Source organism: Xyrauchen texanus, chromosome 38 (genome assembly GCF_025860055.1).
Source record: "Xyrauchen texanus isolate HMW12.3.18 chromosome 38, RBS_HiC_50CHRs, whole genome shotgun sequence".
Classification (NCBI taxonomy): Eukaryota; Metazoa; Chordata; class Actinopteri; order Cypriniformes; family Catostomidae; genus Xyrauchen; species Xyrauchen texanus.
Window position 1 is genome coordinate 33,573,772 of NC_068313.1, and position 18,599 is coordinate 33,592,370.

Here is an 18,599-nt window from a genome sequence, read left to right on the forward strand (position 1 = left end):
TTTTCCAATTATCTGTTGTCCAATGTCTGTGTTTCTTTGCACACTCAAACCTTTTCTTTTTGTTTTTCTGTTTCAAAAGTGTCTTTTTCTTTGCAATTCTTCCCATAAGTCCTCCTGGGTCTTCTCTTTACTGTTGTACATGAAACTGGTGTTGAGCGGGTAGAATTCAATGAAGCTGTCAGCGGAGGACATGTGAGGCGTCTATTTGTATGAAATCTTCAGTATTTTTTTTGGCAATTTCAAACATTGCTTAGCCTTCATTCCTCAAAACAATGATTGACTGATGAGTGGCTAAAGCTGTTTCTTTTTTTGCCATTTTTGGCCTAATATTGACCTTAAGACATGCAAGTCTATTGCATACTGTGGCAACTCAAAAACAAACACAAAGACAATGTTAAGCTTCATTTAATGAACCAAATAGCTTTCAGCTGTGTTTGATATAATGGCAAGTGATTTTCTAGTACCAAATTAGTAATTTAGCATGATTACTCATGATAAGGTGTTGGAGTGATGGCTGCTGGAAATGTGGCCTGCCTAGATTTGATAAAAAAAAAAAAAAATATATATATATATATATATATATATATATATATATATATATATATATATTTAAATAGTGATGGTGCTATTTTTTACATCAGTAATGTCCTGACTACACTTTGGTGAATTAAAGTACCAATTTCCTTCCGAAACCGCAAAATCGGTACATTATTCCAAACTTTTGTCAGCCAATGTGTCCTGCCTTTATATGCTTTTTGGAGCTTCAAACCCTTCAATCGCATTATTAGAGCTACAGAGCTGAGATATCCTTAATTTGTGTTCTGCAGAAGAAAGACAGTCATACACATCTGGGATGGCATGAGGTTGAGTAATTGATGAGAGAATTTTCATTTTTTTTGGGTGAACTGTCCCTTTAAATGTGATGCTTTTTGATTGTGGTATTGAAGGGATTGATGGAGAGCAGGTAAGAGCAGGTATACACACTCAGGAGTAGTGAAGAAAATAGCTCATTCTGTCTCTGTAACACTGTAAGCTTGGATAGAAACGCTAGGAGAGGTTTCTCAAGTCTAGCACAAAATGCAATAAGATGCACAATTGACAATAACCAACAATGTCATGGAAGTTCCTGTTCCCACATAATATTCTTAATGAGAATAGAACAGAACAGAACAATTCGTTTCTAAGCTAATTCTGACACCTTATGGCTTGATGATGAATTGCATCATTTAAAAAAAATGTTTAGCCTTATTATGAGCTGCTGCAGTAATGTGGAACTGAGCACCTTCAAAAGCCGAGATTTTGAATTTTTTTTGGGAGTACATTTGTGTACTGATTTTGTAACTGAAATGATAATCACTGTCAGAAAACACTTCACAATATGGTGCATTAATATGCATATCTGATCTGCACATATATAGCACTTTTTTAACTTTAGAGGTTACCAAAGTGCTTTACACTGTGCCCCAGTCACCCATTCACACAGACATTCACATACCAATGGTGGCAGAGCTGCCATGCAAGGCTGCCATGCATGGCCTGCAATTGGGAGCAACTTGGGGTTCAGTGTCTTGCCCAAGGACACTTCGGCATGTGGAGTCGAGTGGGCCGGGAATCGAAATGCCAACCGTGCGATTAGCAGCCGACTTGCTCTACCACCTGAGCCACAGCCGCCCCTATTGAGTTAATGTATGTCTCATGATTAACTAAACCATTAATTAATGATGATTACCACATCAGCAACTAATAAAGAGTCTGTCTGATTAATATATCAGTCATATATGAATTGCTATTAATTAAATGTGTCATCGTGGATTCATTCTCTAATAACTTATTAACTTATTATCGAACTAATAGTGTTAATTAATGTGTTAATTACACAATGAGCTGAAGCCATGTATTTAATCTTCCACCCAATATGGGTGCACTAATATGTTAATTAATACATGCTTAATTACTGCATTATTACTGACAATTCATGAGTCATACATTAACTCAATATTATCTGTGCATTAGTTAAGCATTAATTAATGCATATTAATGCACCCGTATTGTGAAGTGTTTCAGAATTATTTACTGATATAAAAACTATTTACTGTCATAATGTCTTGATTGGCTGTGTATATGCAATTTTCAGACGGTGTTCAACAGGCCTTGTGTTTTTTTGTCTTTTTCTCTTTTTTTTAACAAATGTTTCATACATAAACAGCAGTAATTACATTTTATTGCATTAGTCTCAATCACACATACAATCAAAGCTTTACATTGGTAGTATTTCAGAACCTCCGAGCATAACATAAATGTGTCTCATGTCATCAGAGGGAAAAACGTTATTACTGATTGACTATTGAAATGATTTACTCTCTAATCTGTAAAAAGTTCAGATGATTTCTTTCCCATATATTTTTGTTTTTATTAGTAGAAGTCGTTCTGCACTTCCCGCTTCTCGATGAGTCTGATGGATGAACCTGCAAGAATTTGAAATGCGGGGTAGAGGGGTTCAGTGAAAGTGGTCTGCACTCTATGCAGTAAGGTCATTTTACCATCGAAACTGTAGAAGGACAGATTTCCTGCCTTGTGATCCAGATACACCCTTATTCTAGAGGCAGCAGGGATTGGGACTAGTACTTTATCATGTATAAAACCAAAATTCTCCTGAAAATAGCCAAACCTCCATGATTTTTTGTTGAAGCCAAGTCTACCATTGTCAGTGCTCTCCTTTGCGACAGATTCCTTTGTAACAAACTGCTACAGCCCAATTTCTGCCACTGCACTCAACCTCCCAGTAACAACGACCTTTTAAACTCTCTCCACACAGGATGTAATGAAACCAGCAAAATCGATCTGGATGATCAGGATACCTCTGGACTTTATCTGTGCATGATACTGTTCTGTTCCCTTCTGACAGGATGAGGTTTTCATGTGCAGTGTTTGGATCCAGGTGCAGGTGACAGAAATCTGAGGATGAATGAACAGAAATAAACTATTGTGTGTGTGTGTGTGTGTGTGTGTGTGTGTGTGTGTGTGTGTGTGTGTGTGTGTGTGGGCTTGTTTATGTGGTTTATGAGAACATTTTTTTAGGTTACAAATTAGTAATTACAAGGGTATTATGCTATAAATGTGGTTTATGAGGACATTTCTATTGTCCCCATAATTCAAATCGCTTAAAAATCATACTAAACAATGTTTTATTGAAAATGTAAAAATGCAGAAGGTTTTCTGTGAGGGTTAGGTTTAGGGGTAGGGTTAGGGTTAGGGTATAGAATCTATAGTTTGTACAGAATAAAAATCATTATGTCTATGGAGAGTCCTCATAAGGATAGCTGCACCAACATGTGTGTGTGTGTGTGTGTGTGTGTGTGTGTGTGTGTGTGTGTGTGTGTGTGTGTGTTTTAATTGTCACATTGTAGCAGGTCATATCCACTGATACTTCTCAGTTAATGTGTATTTGCATTGATGAAACAACGGCTTACATTGCAAAAATTCATTTGGAGTCTTTGGCGGCTCAGCAACATTCAAAACTGTAGAAACAATAAGAAACAAATATATGTTAAATTTGTAAATGTACTCTTACAAAGCATGAATGACACACAACACATCAAAACCATCTAACCATCCTGAGATGTTTTGAATGTTTCTCTTCGTAAGACATCCTCCAAAACCCCTCTGAATGCTGAAAATAAAATGTCTTTAAAAGACGGGTGCTGGATCATGCTGGGCAAGTCTTGGGATGTGGGTAAGACACACAGGGACTGAAAACTCTGAAATGAGACAATTATAAATCTTGTCAAGTATATAATTTGTAAAGCACAAAATAAATTAGCATGGCACACTGGTGTTTTGTCATCTTATGGTCGGTTCTCTGTGAAATGTCATTACCTTGAGGAAATGGACCTGATTATCTGTAAGTAAAAGTTTCTGTATCTCCTCATCTCTTTGTCTGAGTTCTGTCAGCTCCTGATCCAGTTGCTTCTCCTGAGATCTGATCAGATCATTCATCTCAGAGCATTTTTTCTCAAGAGTGCACATGACCTCATTAAGGACTTCTTTACATTCCTCTACAGCCTCTTGAGCTGAACTCTGTTGGAGACAGAACGCTACAGTCACATATCTCAAACCGTCGCTGATCTAATATTGACACATTCATTTCTACAGCACATTTAAAAGCTACGTGTGTTTACCAAAGTGCTGCATAATTAAATAATAATTAATAAAATATGAATAGATTATAGTAATAAACAGTAATAGGTTCAATGTTGGTACTCACTTTAAAAGTCTTCAAAGCCTCATTGAGTTCCTGCCGACCTCCCTCTCGCTCCTGGATCATCGTGTGGCATGTCACCTTTGTTTTTTTCAAAACTTTCTAAACATGTTAACACACACATTCAATATAAAAATACCAAAAAGTACAAATATGTGTAAAGGTTTGGTTCAAAAATGTTAAATCAGTCATCACTTAAGCCCAAAGTATACTTTTTGCATGTACTCTAGCGTACTGGGCGAGTGATGTACATGCGGCGCCATGCATCTCTGAACGTACAGACTTTGCATAGGCATTTGCGTAACTCAAGTCTGAAGGACTATAAAAATATCTTTATGAGGCTAAACTCCTGAAGAGATATAGCCCAATGTCGCATAGCAGTCGTAGCACTAATATGCACGCACAATCATATGGAGTATACTTTGAAAGGCTGGCTACTGTTGAGCGTTTGTCTGTACACATACGCTAGTGTCCTCATTAAAACTGAAGTACACTTTGGGCTTTAATCACCCTCTTATGTCATTCCATACATATATGACTTTCTTTCTGCTGTGGAAGTTTTCAAGAATGTTGACTGCTCTTTTTTTTTTTTTTTTAAACCACAAAGTGAATGGTGACTGAGGCAGTAAGACCTTAACATTCAGCTAGAGAGAAAGTCAAATGGGTTTTGAACAACATGAGGGTGAGTAAATGATGACAGAACTTCCATTTTTATGTTGAACTGTCCCATTAACAACTTACAAGTCTGATCTAGTAAAGTCGTCTAATATACTAATGAAGTCACATTCAAATTGGTAAATGACATAATATTACTTACCCTTTTATTAGTCCATTCACATTCCACAGATACTACACTGTGGCCTTTATGATTGTCGATCATGCACAAGTAACAAATGCACTGACTGTCATCCTGACAGTAAATATCAAGAAGTTTTCCATGATTGAGGCAAATGTTCTCTTGAATTTGCATGGAGACTTTGACCAGTTTGTGCTTCATAAATGCAGGAGACTGATAGTGAGGCTGCAGATGAGTTTCACAGAAGGAGGCCAAACACTGCAGACAGGACATTACAGCTCTATTCTTCTCTGTGGTACAAAAATCACACTCCACACAAGAGTCCTCCTGAGAACAGGAAGCAGTTTGTATGGATGTCTTCTGCAGCTTCTCCATCATCTCAGCTAGAACAGTGTTCTTTTTCAGTGCAGGTCTTTGAGTGAAGGTCTCTCTGCATTGGGGACAGTGGTATGGTGGCATCTGGTCCTTTTGATCCCAGCAGTCAGTAATGCAGCTCATGCAGTAACTGTGTCCACATGGAATCGTCACCGGCTCCTTCAGTGGATCCAAACAGATCGAACAGCTGAACTGCTCCTGAAATTCACTTCCTGAAGATTCTGCCATTTCTTTGCAATCAGCGAAGAATCACCAGATGAACAGGTTTTCTTTCTTAGAGAACTGCTGAACCAAAAAATAAAGGGTGATATGTTACACTGGTTACACTTTACAAGGTTCCATTCATTAACATTATTTAATGCATTTGGTTTCATGAACTAACAATCAACAATATATTTGTTACACAATTATTTAATCTTTGTTAATGTTAGTTAATAAAAAACAAAACAAATGATCATTGTTACTAATGTTAACAAATACAACTTTTGATTTTAAAAATGTATCAGTGTATGTTGAAATTAACATGAACTAAGATTCATAAATGCTTAACAAGGATTGTTCATTGTTAGTTATTGTTAACTAATGTTGTTCACTATTCTTATCAAATTGTAGCCTAAAGTGTTACTGTTACATTTTTTTTTAAAGGGGTAATAGTACTGGAACACCTGTTTTTTTTTTTTGACAATATATCGTGACAGAGCAGCGGAAAACGTAGTATGCCTGCTTATATAAAAACAAAAAATTGTTCCAGTCCATTAATATGATTGGACAAGCAGAACTGCTGTTTGTATCACTCCGTTTATCTGTGTTGTATATGTATGCTTGGCTAAAAGCAGCATTTCTTTGGCCCCTTTGAGAAAAAACAAAACAAAAAAAAACTTGTGGTTACAGAACTGCATGACTGTGGTTGCATAAAGCCTCTTTTGGGTAAATCACAGTCTAGCTGATATTCAGAACAGCACCTTTGCTCGTGTGATATTGCTTAAATGAAGTAGTTTATCTACTTGCACTTTTTGTATTTATATAAATGTATAGTTCTAAATGCTTCACCCACGAGAAATTGAGTTTATTTATTTTCAGTGCAAGCCAAACAGCAAAACCTTTAAAACCTTTCATATTCTACAAAGTAGCCTATACTTACCAGCAAAAAACAAGTAAAGTATTAAAGACAGAACAGCAAGAGAAATAGTCCCTTGTTGAGTCACTCGTGTAGCAGGGAAATAAGTTTTGTTTTTCTGGAATGCATATACTTCCTGGTTTTCAGTGTGTCATTATGGAGGACCAAGTATGTCAATGTAATAAATAAATAAATATATTTGCAAAAAACAAAAGTGTACATAGAAATACATTTATTTTCAAATGTGACAAATTAGTATTTTTTCTTTTATTTCCTTAGTTGTGTATTTATAAATGTATTATTAAATAATGTACATTTATTTGCAAATATATTTATTCATTTTTGTTATTTTTAATATTGGCAGATGTGGTCATCCATAGTTCTGTCCCGGTGGAAAGAGAAAGTAATGTCAAGGGGATGGGGCATACTGGTTGTGAGATGTCACAAAATTGTTCTTGGCTCATGAATAAATATTAGGTTATGAATATGTAGCTAAACATAATATGCTTAGTCTATGTGATCTACTGATCCTGAGAACTAGTGAATTGAGGGAGCAGTCATTCTTGTTGACCAGTTCAATTGCTCATATTAACTTTATGACAAAAAAATCTGTCACTGTTGGTTGTGAGCTTTGTAAGTCAGTGGATAAATGCATGGACTATGTCATTACATTACTAATGACTAATGACTAATACATTACTGTGCTAAGGCATGCTTAGCTTAAATATGGGCATCAAACACTCAATCACACATTATGGTTTTATTATGTTGAAGCTAATGAGATGCATTTATATGACCTCTCTAAAGCGAACACATTAAAATGCTCACACTGAAAATACCCCCAAAAAATGACAAAACATGTGGAAATCATGTGACTTTTGCATTAAATATGAAATCTAGGAATAACGTCACTGTAACTGTAATACGATATACAATTTAAGAAACAGAAGTGTGTATATCCACTGTGTCTGTGTTTAATAATAGGCTTTATTTTTATAATTGACTGAGACATTTGTTCTACCAAAACACAAATTATTAACCCTATAAACTACTTTTTTTTTAGGTACTTCTGTTGTATTTTTGATCATTTCTTTTTATGTTATTCCTGGTCTGTCTGCACTCTCAACTGCTCTTTGATAGTGACAAATGATCAAACTCCAAATGTAAATACAGGATAGAGAGGTTCATTGAAAGTGGTCGGGACTCTGCGGATGTGAGACACTGTAGAAAGACAGAGTTCCTGCCCTGTGATCCAGCTGTATCCCTATTCTAGAGGAGCGGACAGCTGTAAGGTGGACCTGCTCTCTATCATGTATGTAGCTGAATTTCTGATCATAGTGGCTCAACCTCCATGACGTATTGTTAAACCCAAGTCAATTGCGTGTGTTGAAGCACCAAATGGGAAAATACAGCTGAATTTGCATTGCAAAAATTAATTTGGAGTCTTTGGTTCTGGGGGGTTCAGCAACATTGATATTCGACACTAAAGAGACAATAAGAAACAAACTTCTCTGGTTAATTTAACAAATATAGCATAAATGAAACAATTAAAACAAACACTCTTTTGATTAAAAAACAGACCTTCTCGCAACATTTTGGTTGTTTCCTGTTGGTGGATCTTTTCCAAAAACTTTGAATACTGAGACTGAAATGTCTTTAAAAGACAGATTTGGGCAAGTCCTCAAATGCGGGTAAGACAAACTGGGGCTGTGTGACAGGGCGGAGGGCGGGGCCGGGTCGTGATGTTACACACCCGGTCCCTTATCAGGCTAAATAAGCCTCTGAGAGGGTTAAAGGACGATTGCGGACGGTTGAGCGGGAGATAGAGATTGTTTACGGGCATGTCCGTCATGTATGTGTGTTTGTATCTTTTGTTTCATTTTATCATTAAAACTATTATTTATATCGTCAAGCCGGTTCTCCGCTTCCAGGCGTCCGCAATCGGCCTTTATCCCTCTCGGAGGCTTAATTAGCCTGATAAGGGACCGGGTGTGTAACATCACGACCCGGCCCCGCCCTCCGCCCTGTCACAGACAGTAATGAGTCACAATTTCCTAAACACAAGATAATATTCCTCAAAAAGATATTTACATATTTTTAAAGAAACTTCATTACCTCTAGAATATGGACGTGATCTCCTCATGTCATCAAGGTTGGACTGGGAAGAGAAATCGGCCCGGGATTTTACATGGCAACTGGCCCAAAAGCTGTCCTTTTCTGCATATCGTGGCGCCTTTTTGTGGTCCGTTCTGCATAACGCGCCGGCTCATTTTTGCTTATCGCGGCCCATTCGGCACGTTTCGCGGACGCACCACTGGCCTGCTTGATTCTCACGCTGGCCAGTCTGCCCATGATCGGCCCAAATGTGCGTCGGCCCACCGGGAAAATGCCCGGTATGCCAGATTGCTAGTCCAGTCCTGCATGTCATAGTCTGAGTTCTTTCAGCTGTAAATTACCATCAAGTTTTTCTGCACTGGGGCCCATAAGGTCCTAGTTACGGCATTGGTTGGAATGCTTCTTATTGTACAGTATGCACTGTATTAAATAATGCAATATCTCTGTGGTGTATGCACTGAATGCCATAATAGTTGGGATTATTCAGTGTGTACTGCACAGTATGCAGTCAGCAGTACACTAATATACCATTCTGAATATGAATTTATGTGACCCATTCTTTGTCATTGCCATTGTCATAAACCCTGACTAAATCCAAACAGTGAATGCTGTTCATTTAAAATGAAAGAGAAAGCAAATGTCACCTATTTTAATAGCTGATAATTGTCCAATGCTAACATATACAAAAGGACATCTGTTGCATTTGTTGTTTGCAATTGTAACACATTTCACAAACACAATCCAACAAAACACATTTGTTTAACACAGTTTTTAAATGGCAATGGTTTTCATTGGTAACACTGATCAGAAAAACAGCAATACTGAAGCGTAATGTTTTTACACATTTACTATTTACTCATACTTGGTCTTTAACACACTTCTCCATCATCTCAGCTAAAGGTCTCTCTGTATTGGGAGCAACAGTACCTCTTATGATCCCACTTTCTTCTAAAACATGACAATTACTTGCTTCTGTCACACACAACATAAGCTATATGCTTTCTATTATGCTTACACACTCTACTGTATGGTTAGGTTTAGATAAGGGGTTTGGGTTGGGGCATAACATGACATCACATGCGGAAGATTCGCTTACTTCCGCGTTACACAAACAGGCATTTACATGTGATCAATTAGTACGAATTAAAACAAAATAAATTGTACAACATCATGTGATTTAGCCACCTCGTAACATTTACATTTATGCATTTGGCAGACGCTTTTATCCAAAGCGACTTACAGTGCACTTATTACAGGGACAATCCCCCCGGAGCAACCTGGAGTTAAGTGACTTGCTCAAGGACACAATGGTGGTGGCTGTGGGGCTCGAACCAGCGACCTTCTGATTTACAGTTATGTGCTTTAGCCCACTACGCCACCACCACATCCCAATAACCTTTTGTAGGACTTTTCGTGAGACCGGATTGGTCCTGAGAAACAAACAAACATACAGTTTGCAAGGTTCGTTTTTATTAATTCTATCATGGGACACTTTGTAATTTTAAGTACTATAAAGGTATACTATACCTTAGTTGATACCATACGTATTAAGTATTATTTTATTTGTGTATATATAGTAGATATTTATTGTTCGCATATGCTCTCAAACAAGTTCGCTAATGAACAATTGAACTTAAATCTTAAAGGTTTTGGAGAACTTCGAAACTGGTGAGGATAAAATCACTCATACACATTGTGTGAGATTAACAACACACTTCATGTCTTTTCTTACATCAAACCACAAGCTGAATTTTGATTGATGGAGAATATATGAAATTGTATTTCCTTTGTTTGAATCACACTTATAATAAAAGTGTAACATAGAGCCTGCTACGTAATGAAAATTCATCTTCCCCCAAAATGTAACAAATGTTCAAATTATAAACTACTGAATAATATTTGAAAATATTGACCATTTAATCTTTAAACAGTCTATTTTTAGCTTGTGCATTTGTGAATTTTGTTTTTACTAATCTGCCTGAAATCTGCTCTGCTCTATGATTCTGATAGATGAACCTGAATCAATTTGAAATGCAGGATAGAGAGGTTCAGTGAAGGTGGTCTGGAATCTGTACAGTAAAGTCATTGTATCAGAGACACTATAGAAGGACAGAGTTCCTGCTCTGTGATCCAGAAACACCCCTATTCTAGAGGAGCAGACCACAGGTATACGGACCTGCTTGCTGTCATGTATGAAATATGCATTGTTTTGATAGTGGCCGAATCTGTAGGATTTTTTGTTGAAGCCCAGTCTACAGTTGTCACTGGTTCCTTTACGACTGATTCCTCTGTAGGAGACTGCTACAGACCAGTTTTTGCCAGTGCACTCAACCTCCCAGTAACAACGACCATGTAAACCTTCTGTACACAGGAGGTATGGGAAGTCGTCAAATCGCTCTGGGTTGTCAGGATATTGCTGGACTTTATCGGAATACGATACTTTCCGGTTCCCTTCTGACAGTTTGAGGTTTTTGTGTGCAGTGTTTGGATCCAGCTGAAGCTCACAGAAATCTGAAGAGGATGGAATAACACAAATAAACATTGAAAAAAAAATGTTTTTTTCAAACTGTGTTTATTTAAATGAACAAACAAACAGTTGCTTCACTTACATTGCAAAAATTTATTTGGAGACTTTTGTTCTTGAGGCTCTGCAACATGGACATTTTTCACTGAAGAGACAAAATGAAACAATAACCTATGTTTATATATTTGACGTGTAGTCTAGCAATATATGAAATACTGTACAGAATATGCTCACACCTTCTCTGGATATTTTATTTGTTTCTTGTTGACAAACATCCTCCAAAACCTCTTTGAGTGCTGAGATTGAAATATCTTTAAAAGACAGATGAGTGCGCTGAATGATGCGGGACACGTTGTCAAAAGTGGGTAAAACACACACAGACTGAGAACTCTGCAGTGAGACAAATACTGTAATTCAGATACATTTTCCTAAGCAAAAGATATATGTTTCATTATAATACTAAAAGCAGCTTTATTACTTCTAGAATATGAATCTGCTCAGTTAGTAAAAGTTTCTGTATCTCCTCGTCTCTTTGTCTGAGTTCTGTCAGCTCCTGATCCAGCTGTTTGTGAAGTTTCTCTGCTCGATCTATCTCAGCTTTCTCTTCAGCTCTGATCAGATCTTTAATCTCAGAGCGTTTTTTCTCAAGAGAGCAGATGAGCTCAGAGAAGACCTTCTCACTGTCCCCTTCTGCCTCTTGAGCTGAGATCTGATGGAGACAACGTTATGAATGCAACAACAGCCTAAATCAAAGGAACAAAACTGCATAGGGTGCACATTTAAACCACAAAAGATACAAAGGACTGGAATTATGAATATAATATAATATAATATACAACAGGTAGTTCCGGTCCCCAAATCTGATTGGATGAGAAACGTTCCATGAGAACTGATGGTCTGACAGGATCGGCACTCGGACGCTTCACTGTGTGTGTGTGTGTGTGTGTGTGTGTGTATCATCCCGCTTGTGTTCGTGCTGCTCTAAACTAAGGTGTAAGAGCCGTATATATCTGTTAGGAGTTACTGTCTTTATTTTTGAAATTACATATGTTAGCCGGTAGGTGATGGCAAAAGATCATTTTTGTGTGTAATATGAGCCAGTTGGTGATGTAAAGTGAATCCTTTAGTCATTGTTTACATAGAACAGCACCACTACATTACTTAAGCTAGGACATTGTTTAAACTGTTTTAAATAAACAATTTCAGGATTAAGGTTTATTGCAGCTGAGAGTCACAACAGACTGTTTGATTACAGAACTTGAGGCGCTTCCACATTGGATACGCACTGTTTAAAAATGGCGGACAACATCGCTGTTTCTATAGTGATCGACTCTTGCACGGCTACCAGGAAATAGGGAGAAATAACCCCGATTGGACACTATTTTTCCGCTGAGAAAGCTTGCCTTCAGAACACTGACAGCATCTTTGCTTGGGAGTGGCAACAGCTGATCACACATGCCCTGTCTCTCCCTCTCTCTCTCTCTCTCTAACACACACACACACACACACACACACACACACACACACACACACACACACACACACACACACACACAGAGACAAAGACACCTAGACACACATCCAGCCATCTATCCTTGTTTATCCAATAATTTGTTAGAAACAGCAGAGGCCATGATACTATTATCACTGAACCTTTTTAATTACTAACGGAGGTTTGGACGCTTCATTTGTTTTGAACCAGCAACGGCAGATTCTGATCTGTAGCATAATAAAGTAGTTCCATGCACAAATGCGTTTTTATGACCGTACTTGTTTTTTTTCGCATTTTTTAAAATGTACTTCTTCATTGAACTGTTTTATATAAGCAATATCACACTCACAATCGTGCTATATGGCCCTACATCAGCACTGCTGTAATTAGCTACGGCACTCGGCCTGCGGCCGAATCACAGCAGTGCTGAAGTAGGGCCATATAGCACTCTTGCTCATGTGATATTACTTAAATATAAAATAATATAATACAACCTCGAATCTGATTGGACGAGAGACGTGCCATGAGCACTGATGGACTGACAAGATGGTGACGTGAAGTCAATCCGCATCAGCTAGTGTTTACATGCAGCAGCTCCTAATGATCGCTTGTATAACTACTATAATACTAAATAGCTTTAAATGGCTTTAAACGAACAACTTCAGAATTATGGCTCATCACAGCTGAGAGACACAACAGACTGATTAATTACACAAAGGCTGCTGTTTAAAATGGCGGAGGACATTGCGGTTTCTATAGTGATCCACTCTTGCGCACCGGCTACCACGAAATAGGGAGAAATACCCCTAAATCAGCACTGCTGTGATTACCTAAGGCACTCGGCCTGCTGCCGAATCACAGCTGTGCTGATGTGGGGCCACATCGCATTCTTGCTCGTGTGATATCGCTTAAATATAATATAATGTTTAAGATAAGAAAAACTGCAGCCTGTGTAAAATTGTAATCCATGTACTGTATTTACTCAGAGTTGATTTATAATGTGCAGGTTCAATCTGAAGGACACATTGATACAAACTTTAAAAGACTTCACAGCATCACTGAGTTCCTGCTGACCTCTCTCTCGCTCCTGGATCATTTCCTGGCATTTCACCAGTGTCTCCCTTAACTCTTTCTGGGGATGTTAACACACAAAATAAATACATTAAATAAGACTGAAAATAGACTTAATACCTTGTCAGTTTGATCTTGTAAACAGGGTAACCTAAGAATTATGCACAGTACTGTATATTTCATATACATATTAAATAAACTAAATATATGAATTACGATAAATTATAGGCTAAGCATTACCTTTTTATCAGTCAATTTCGATTCCACAGATACCACGTTGTGGCCTTTATGATTGTCGATCATGCACAAGTAACAAATGCACTGACTGTCATCCTGACAGTAAATATCAAGAGGTTTTCCGTGACGAAGACAATTATTGTCTGGAATGTTCTCTTGAATTTGCATGGAGACTTTGACCAGTTTGTGCTTCATAAATGCAGGAGACTGATAGTGAGGCTGCAGATGAGTTTCACAGAAGGAGGCCAAACACTGCAGACAGGACATTACAGCTCTATTCTTCTCTGTGGTACAAACATCACACTCCACACAAGAGTCCTCCTGAGAACAGGAAGCAGTTTGTATGGATGTCATCTGCAGCTTCTCCATCATCTCAGCTAGAACAGTGTTCTTTTTCAGTGCAGGTCTTTGAGTGAAGGTCTCTCTGCATTGGGGACAACGGTATGGTGGCATCTGGTCCTTTTGATCCCAGCAGTCAGTAATGCAGCTCATGCAGTAACTGTGTCCACATGGAATCGTCACCGGCTCCTTCAGTGGATCCAAACAGATCGAACAGCTTAACTGCTCCTGAAGTTCACTTTCTGAAGATTCTGCCATTTCTATGCAGCTCAAGAATTCAACAGATTCTCTTAGTCTGTTCCCCTTTATAAGGATGGCTAAATAAATGAAAGAGCAGTTTGTTAATTTATCTTTAAAGAGGAAATGACATGTCTTTTTGACAATATTCAAGGACACAGCAGTCCAAAGCCAAATTCTTCCATGGACCATGACCAATAGAATCTGATAAGTAAACAGTATAGGCAACGCAACGTCCAATTGTACATGTTAGCATAACTACGCAGATAAATAATTGCTAGTTACATTTCAATAAAGACAAAATAACACAGACAAAACCATAAATTTCATTTTATAAAAGTTCTTACCTGCTCTGACAGTTAAAACAAGCTGAATATTCCCTCCTCATCAGCTTTACGCCAAACTATTTGTATTGAGTCACTGATGTGACAGATAATTCAGTTTCGTTTCTTTTGAATACACACACTTCCTGGTTTTCACTAAATGGTGCGTGTGGATGTGTCCCAAGAGAGAGAGAGAGAGATAGAGAGAGAGAGAGAGACTTTTTTTTTTTACTTTTAGGTCTTCTTTAATTGATCAATATAAACATAAGTGACCTATATTTTAAAAAATAAAAACATCCATGTGTTTATATTTTCCACAAAACAAAGGGGAAAGAAAACAACAACAAAAAATAATATAAATAAATACAAAAACACTCATAAATTAAATACAAAACCTCCCTGATCATCAGCTTCACATATAAAACCATCAACTCCCCACACATGAAAAAAAGAATTAACATCATTAATGAGGCTAAAATATGCAAACTCCATCGTTAATCTCTTCTTTATAAAACCTCTCATCATCAAAACAGTGTCCACACTTTCCCTCCCATCTACTTTATTTCTTCTTGTACACCAAATAGCCAACTTTGCTGCACCAAACAAGAAGTTTAAAAAAAACACTTTGGATTTATATTTTGTTGAATATTTGGGACCAAGAATAAACAATTCTTGATTGAACTTTCCCAAAAGCTGCATACTCCAGCATTCCATTAAACCCAAAATTTGATCGAAACGTGGACACTCAATAAAAAGATGAAAAACAGTTTCAGACACCCCGCAAAAAGGACAACCCTCATCATCTGAGACATTAAGGAGTGCTTTGTGTCTGTTTGTAGCTAAAATCCCATGCACAATTCTCCACTGAAGATCACCCACCCTCTTTTCAATGGGTCTTTTGTACAGGGACCGCCAGCTACCTTTCGGGGAAGAGCCTGATTCAAACACCATAGTCCATTTAGTGTCTCTTACATCCTTAAGATGTTGGAAATGTATGGTTTTTACACAAGCTCTGTAAAGTGTTTGTCTGCTCAAAATACTAAAGATATTTAGTTCTGGTATATCCATGGAAAGCAACTTGCTGCCATCTTCCTGCCAGTCTTCTTTTTTTATGGAAACATGCAGTTCAGGAAAATGGGCATTATCTCTGGCATCACAGTTCACCGCAGGAGAAACTTTCATAAAATCCCCTACAGGAACAGGGAGGGCCTCCTCAAGATCATCCAACATCTTCTTGATAAAACGTTCAGACCTGAAGCCCACCTTTTGTGCCAATTCCTCTACAGATATCCAGCACAGTCCCCTGCGTAGATGGCATATTTTGGAGACTCCTGCTTTCAACATTGCCGACCTTACAGTGGCAGAGCTCAGCAACTCAACAGAGATAAGTGGATTGAAAAACAAAGGCTCTTCATATACCCACTGATTGGATCCTTCCCATTCTCTTGAAAAAGATAGAGTCTGCCAAGCTTGCAATACACTCTGGTAAAAACCAGCCAATCCTTCCAATGTTAGTCCATTAAAGGACATGACAAACCAATGCTTATCCAACCCCATTCTTCTGTTTTTTTTGCAGCAATGCACATGCTACGTCCATCCACTGCTGATGCTGACAATATAAAAGACGCTGTGCCACTTGCAAACAGAAAACAGCAATCCTAGAACGAATGTCAATTAATCCTTGTCCTCCCTCATGAATTGGAAGGTATAGGACAGCAGCTTTTAGCCAGTGTTGTCCTGACCAGAAGAATTTAACAAGAGTCTTTTGAATATCTTCAATTATGTTTTTTGGAGGATCCAAAACCATCAACTTATGCCAAAGGGTGGAAGCTATAAGATTGTTGGCTATCAGGACTCTTCCCCTATAGGATAACTGGGGTGGCAGCCATTGCCATTTAGACAACTTTGCAAGCACTCCGTCTACTAACCCCTCCCAATTCTTCATCCTACATTCATCTTTACCAAGATATACTCCTAAAAATGTAAAACTGGACTTCCCCCACTTGACATTTCCTTGTAATTCAGGTAAAGAGCTTCCTTCAGAACCACACCATAACACCTCTGTTTTTTGCCAATTAAATTTGGCTGATGATGCTCCTTCATAAATATTAAGAGCTTCCTTTATAACTTGAACATCATGCGTATTCCTAACCATAACAGTTATATTGTCTGCATAAGCGGAAAGTTTAATAGCTTCAGCTTCTGGCTTATTACTTACTAGAATACCCGTCAATTTACTTCTTAATAAACAAAGTAGAGGCTCTATTGCCAAGGTATATAACTGACCCGACATAGGGCACCCTTGCCTTATCCCTCTTTTCATTTTAATTGGTACACTTAAACATCCTCCTATTTTAACCATGCTTACAGCATCAGTATATAATATTCTTATCCATGATAAAAAATGTTCTCCAAACCCATAACACTTAAGAACCTTAAAAAGATAGTGATGATCTACACGATCAAAAGCTTTCTCCTGATCCAGAGAAAGCAGACCAAAATCAACATTATATATTCCAGCATAATCCATGATATCTCTCATTAAAAACAAATTATCATAAATAGACCTTTTTGGTATACAATATGTTTGGTCTTTTTGTACTAATACATCAAGAACACCTTTAAGTCTGTTTGCCAAACACTTTGATGATATTTTATAATCGGAACATAAGACCGCTACTGGTCTCCAGTTTTTTAGCAGACAAAGATCTCCCTTCTTTGGGATCAAAGAGAGCACTGCTCGTTGACAACTTTTTGGTAGAACCTCAGGTTTATAGCTTTCTTGTACAACTTTTAAAAAGTCTTTTCCGATCCAGTCTTTTTATTCCCCAAAACGTTTTATAAAATTCTCCTGGTAATCCATCGATTCCTGGTGCACGACCAGATGAAAGTTGATTCACTGCTTTTGTAACTTCCTCAAATGTCAGATCAGAGTCAGTTCTTTACATTTTCTTCATCCAGTACAGGCAAGTTGTTAAAAAGTTCATCTGCGACAAAATTTCCTGTGCACTCTTTAGCATATAAGTCCACATAGAAATCAACAGCAAGTCTCCTCATTTCCAAAGGATCTGAAGTAACATTCCCATCAGGTGTGCGTAATGCATGCATATAGTTTGTATGAACACACTTCTTATTCAAATTAAAAAATAATTTTGTGGGGGCATCCATGTCATGTAAAGAAACAAAATGTGATTATACAAGAGCTCTTTTTACCTTTTCATTTAACATATTACTTAACTCTTGTCTCTTCTGTCTAAGATCATCTTGTAAATTTACATCGTTTTGATCAATTAACATATTTTGAATTTTTTAAATATCTTTCTCCAATTTTGCCATTTTATATTTAATTTGACAGGAAGTATGTGCCATAAATTGTTGACAGAAAAGCTTGATCTGCGTTTTCCCTATTTCCCACCACTGAAGCAGATTTTCATAATCATTTTTTCCTTCAACCCAACAATTCCAAAACATTTTAAAATTCTCATAAAAATTAACATCTTGAATTAATTTAATATCAAACCGCCAATAAAAGAATTGTGGTTTTGTTTCTGATAAAACAACATTCACTAAAATGAGCTGATGATCAGAGATAACACAGGGTGTGATATATGCACCCATCACTCTATTACACTGATTATTATGTAAATAAAATCTATCCAGATGTGCCGCACTGACTCTGCCTACTGCCACTTTAATCCAACTATATTGTCTCACG

General features: G+C 37.5%; 1 protein-coding gene, 1 long non-coding RNA gene and 1 pseudogene across 3 annotated transcripts in view; 1 reads left to right on the forward strand and 2 right to left on the reverse strand.

Annotated features, from left to right (window-relative positions):
* Positions 1–2,120: 2,120 nt before the first annotated feature.
* On the reverse strand, positions 2,121–6,697 carry LOC127631966 (tripartite motif-containing protein 16-like; annotated as a pseudogene).
* A 2,614-nt stretch (positions 6,698–9,311) lies between these two features.
* The window catches only part of LOC127631962 (tripartite motif-containing protein 16-like), a 44,528-nt gene continuing 35,240 nt past the window's right edge, over positions 9,312–18,599 (reverse strand). The window contains exons 1-7 of one of the 2 annotated variants that reach the window (XM_052110404.1): positions 14,909–15,052; positions 13,989–14,641; positions 13,714–13,809; positions 11,664–11,894; positions 11,422–11,575; positions 11,271–11,330; positions 9,312–11,172 (exon numbers count right to left, since the gene is read on the reverse strand). In XM_052110404.1, the coding sequence (XP_051966364.1) occupies positions 10,631–11,172; positions 11,271–11,330; positions 11,422–11,575; positions 11,664–11,894; positions 13,714–13,809; positions 13,989–14,582 (1,677 nt within the window). In that variant the 5' untranslated portion in view covers positions 14,583–14,641; positions 14,909–15,052 and the 3' untranslated portion in view covers positions 9,312–10,630. Of the gene's footprint in view, positions 11,173–11,270; positions 11,331–11,421; positions 11,576–11,663; positions 11,895–13,713; positions 13,810–13,988; positions 14,642–14,908; positions 15,053–18,599 lie in introns of those variants that run through there. The other variant, XM_052110405.1, reaches the window with a different exon arrangement.
* LOC127631976 (uncharacterized) overlaps positions 14,030–18,599 on the forward strand; it is a 36,650-nt gene continuing 32,080 nt past the window's right edge. The window contains exon 1 of the long non-coding RNA XR_007969031.1: positions 14,030–14,101. This is a non-coding gene — a long non-coding RNA (uncharacterized LOC127631976). The remainder of the gene's footprint in view (positions 14,102–18,599) is intronic.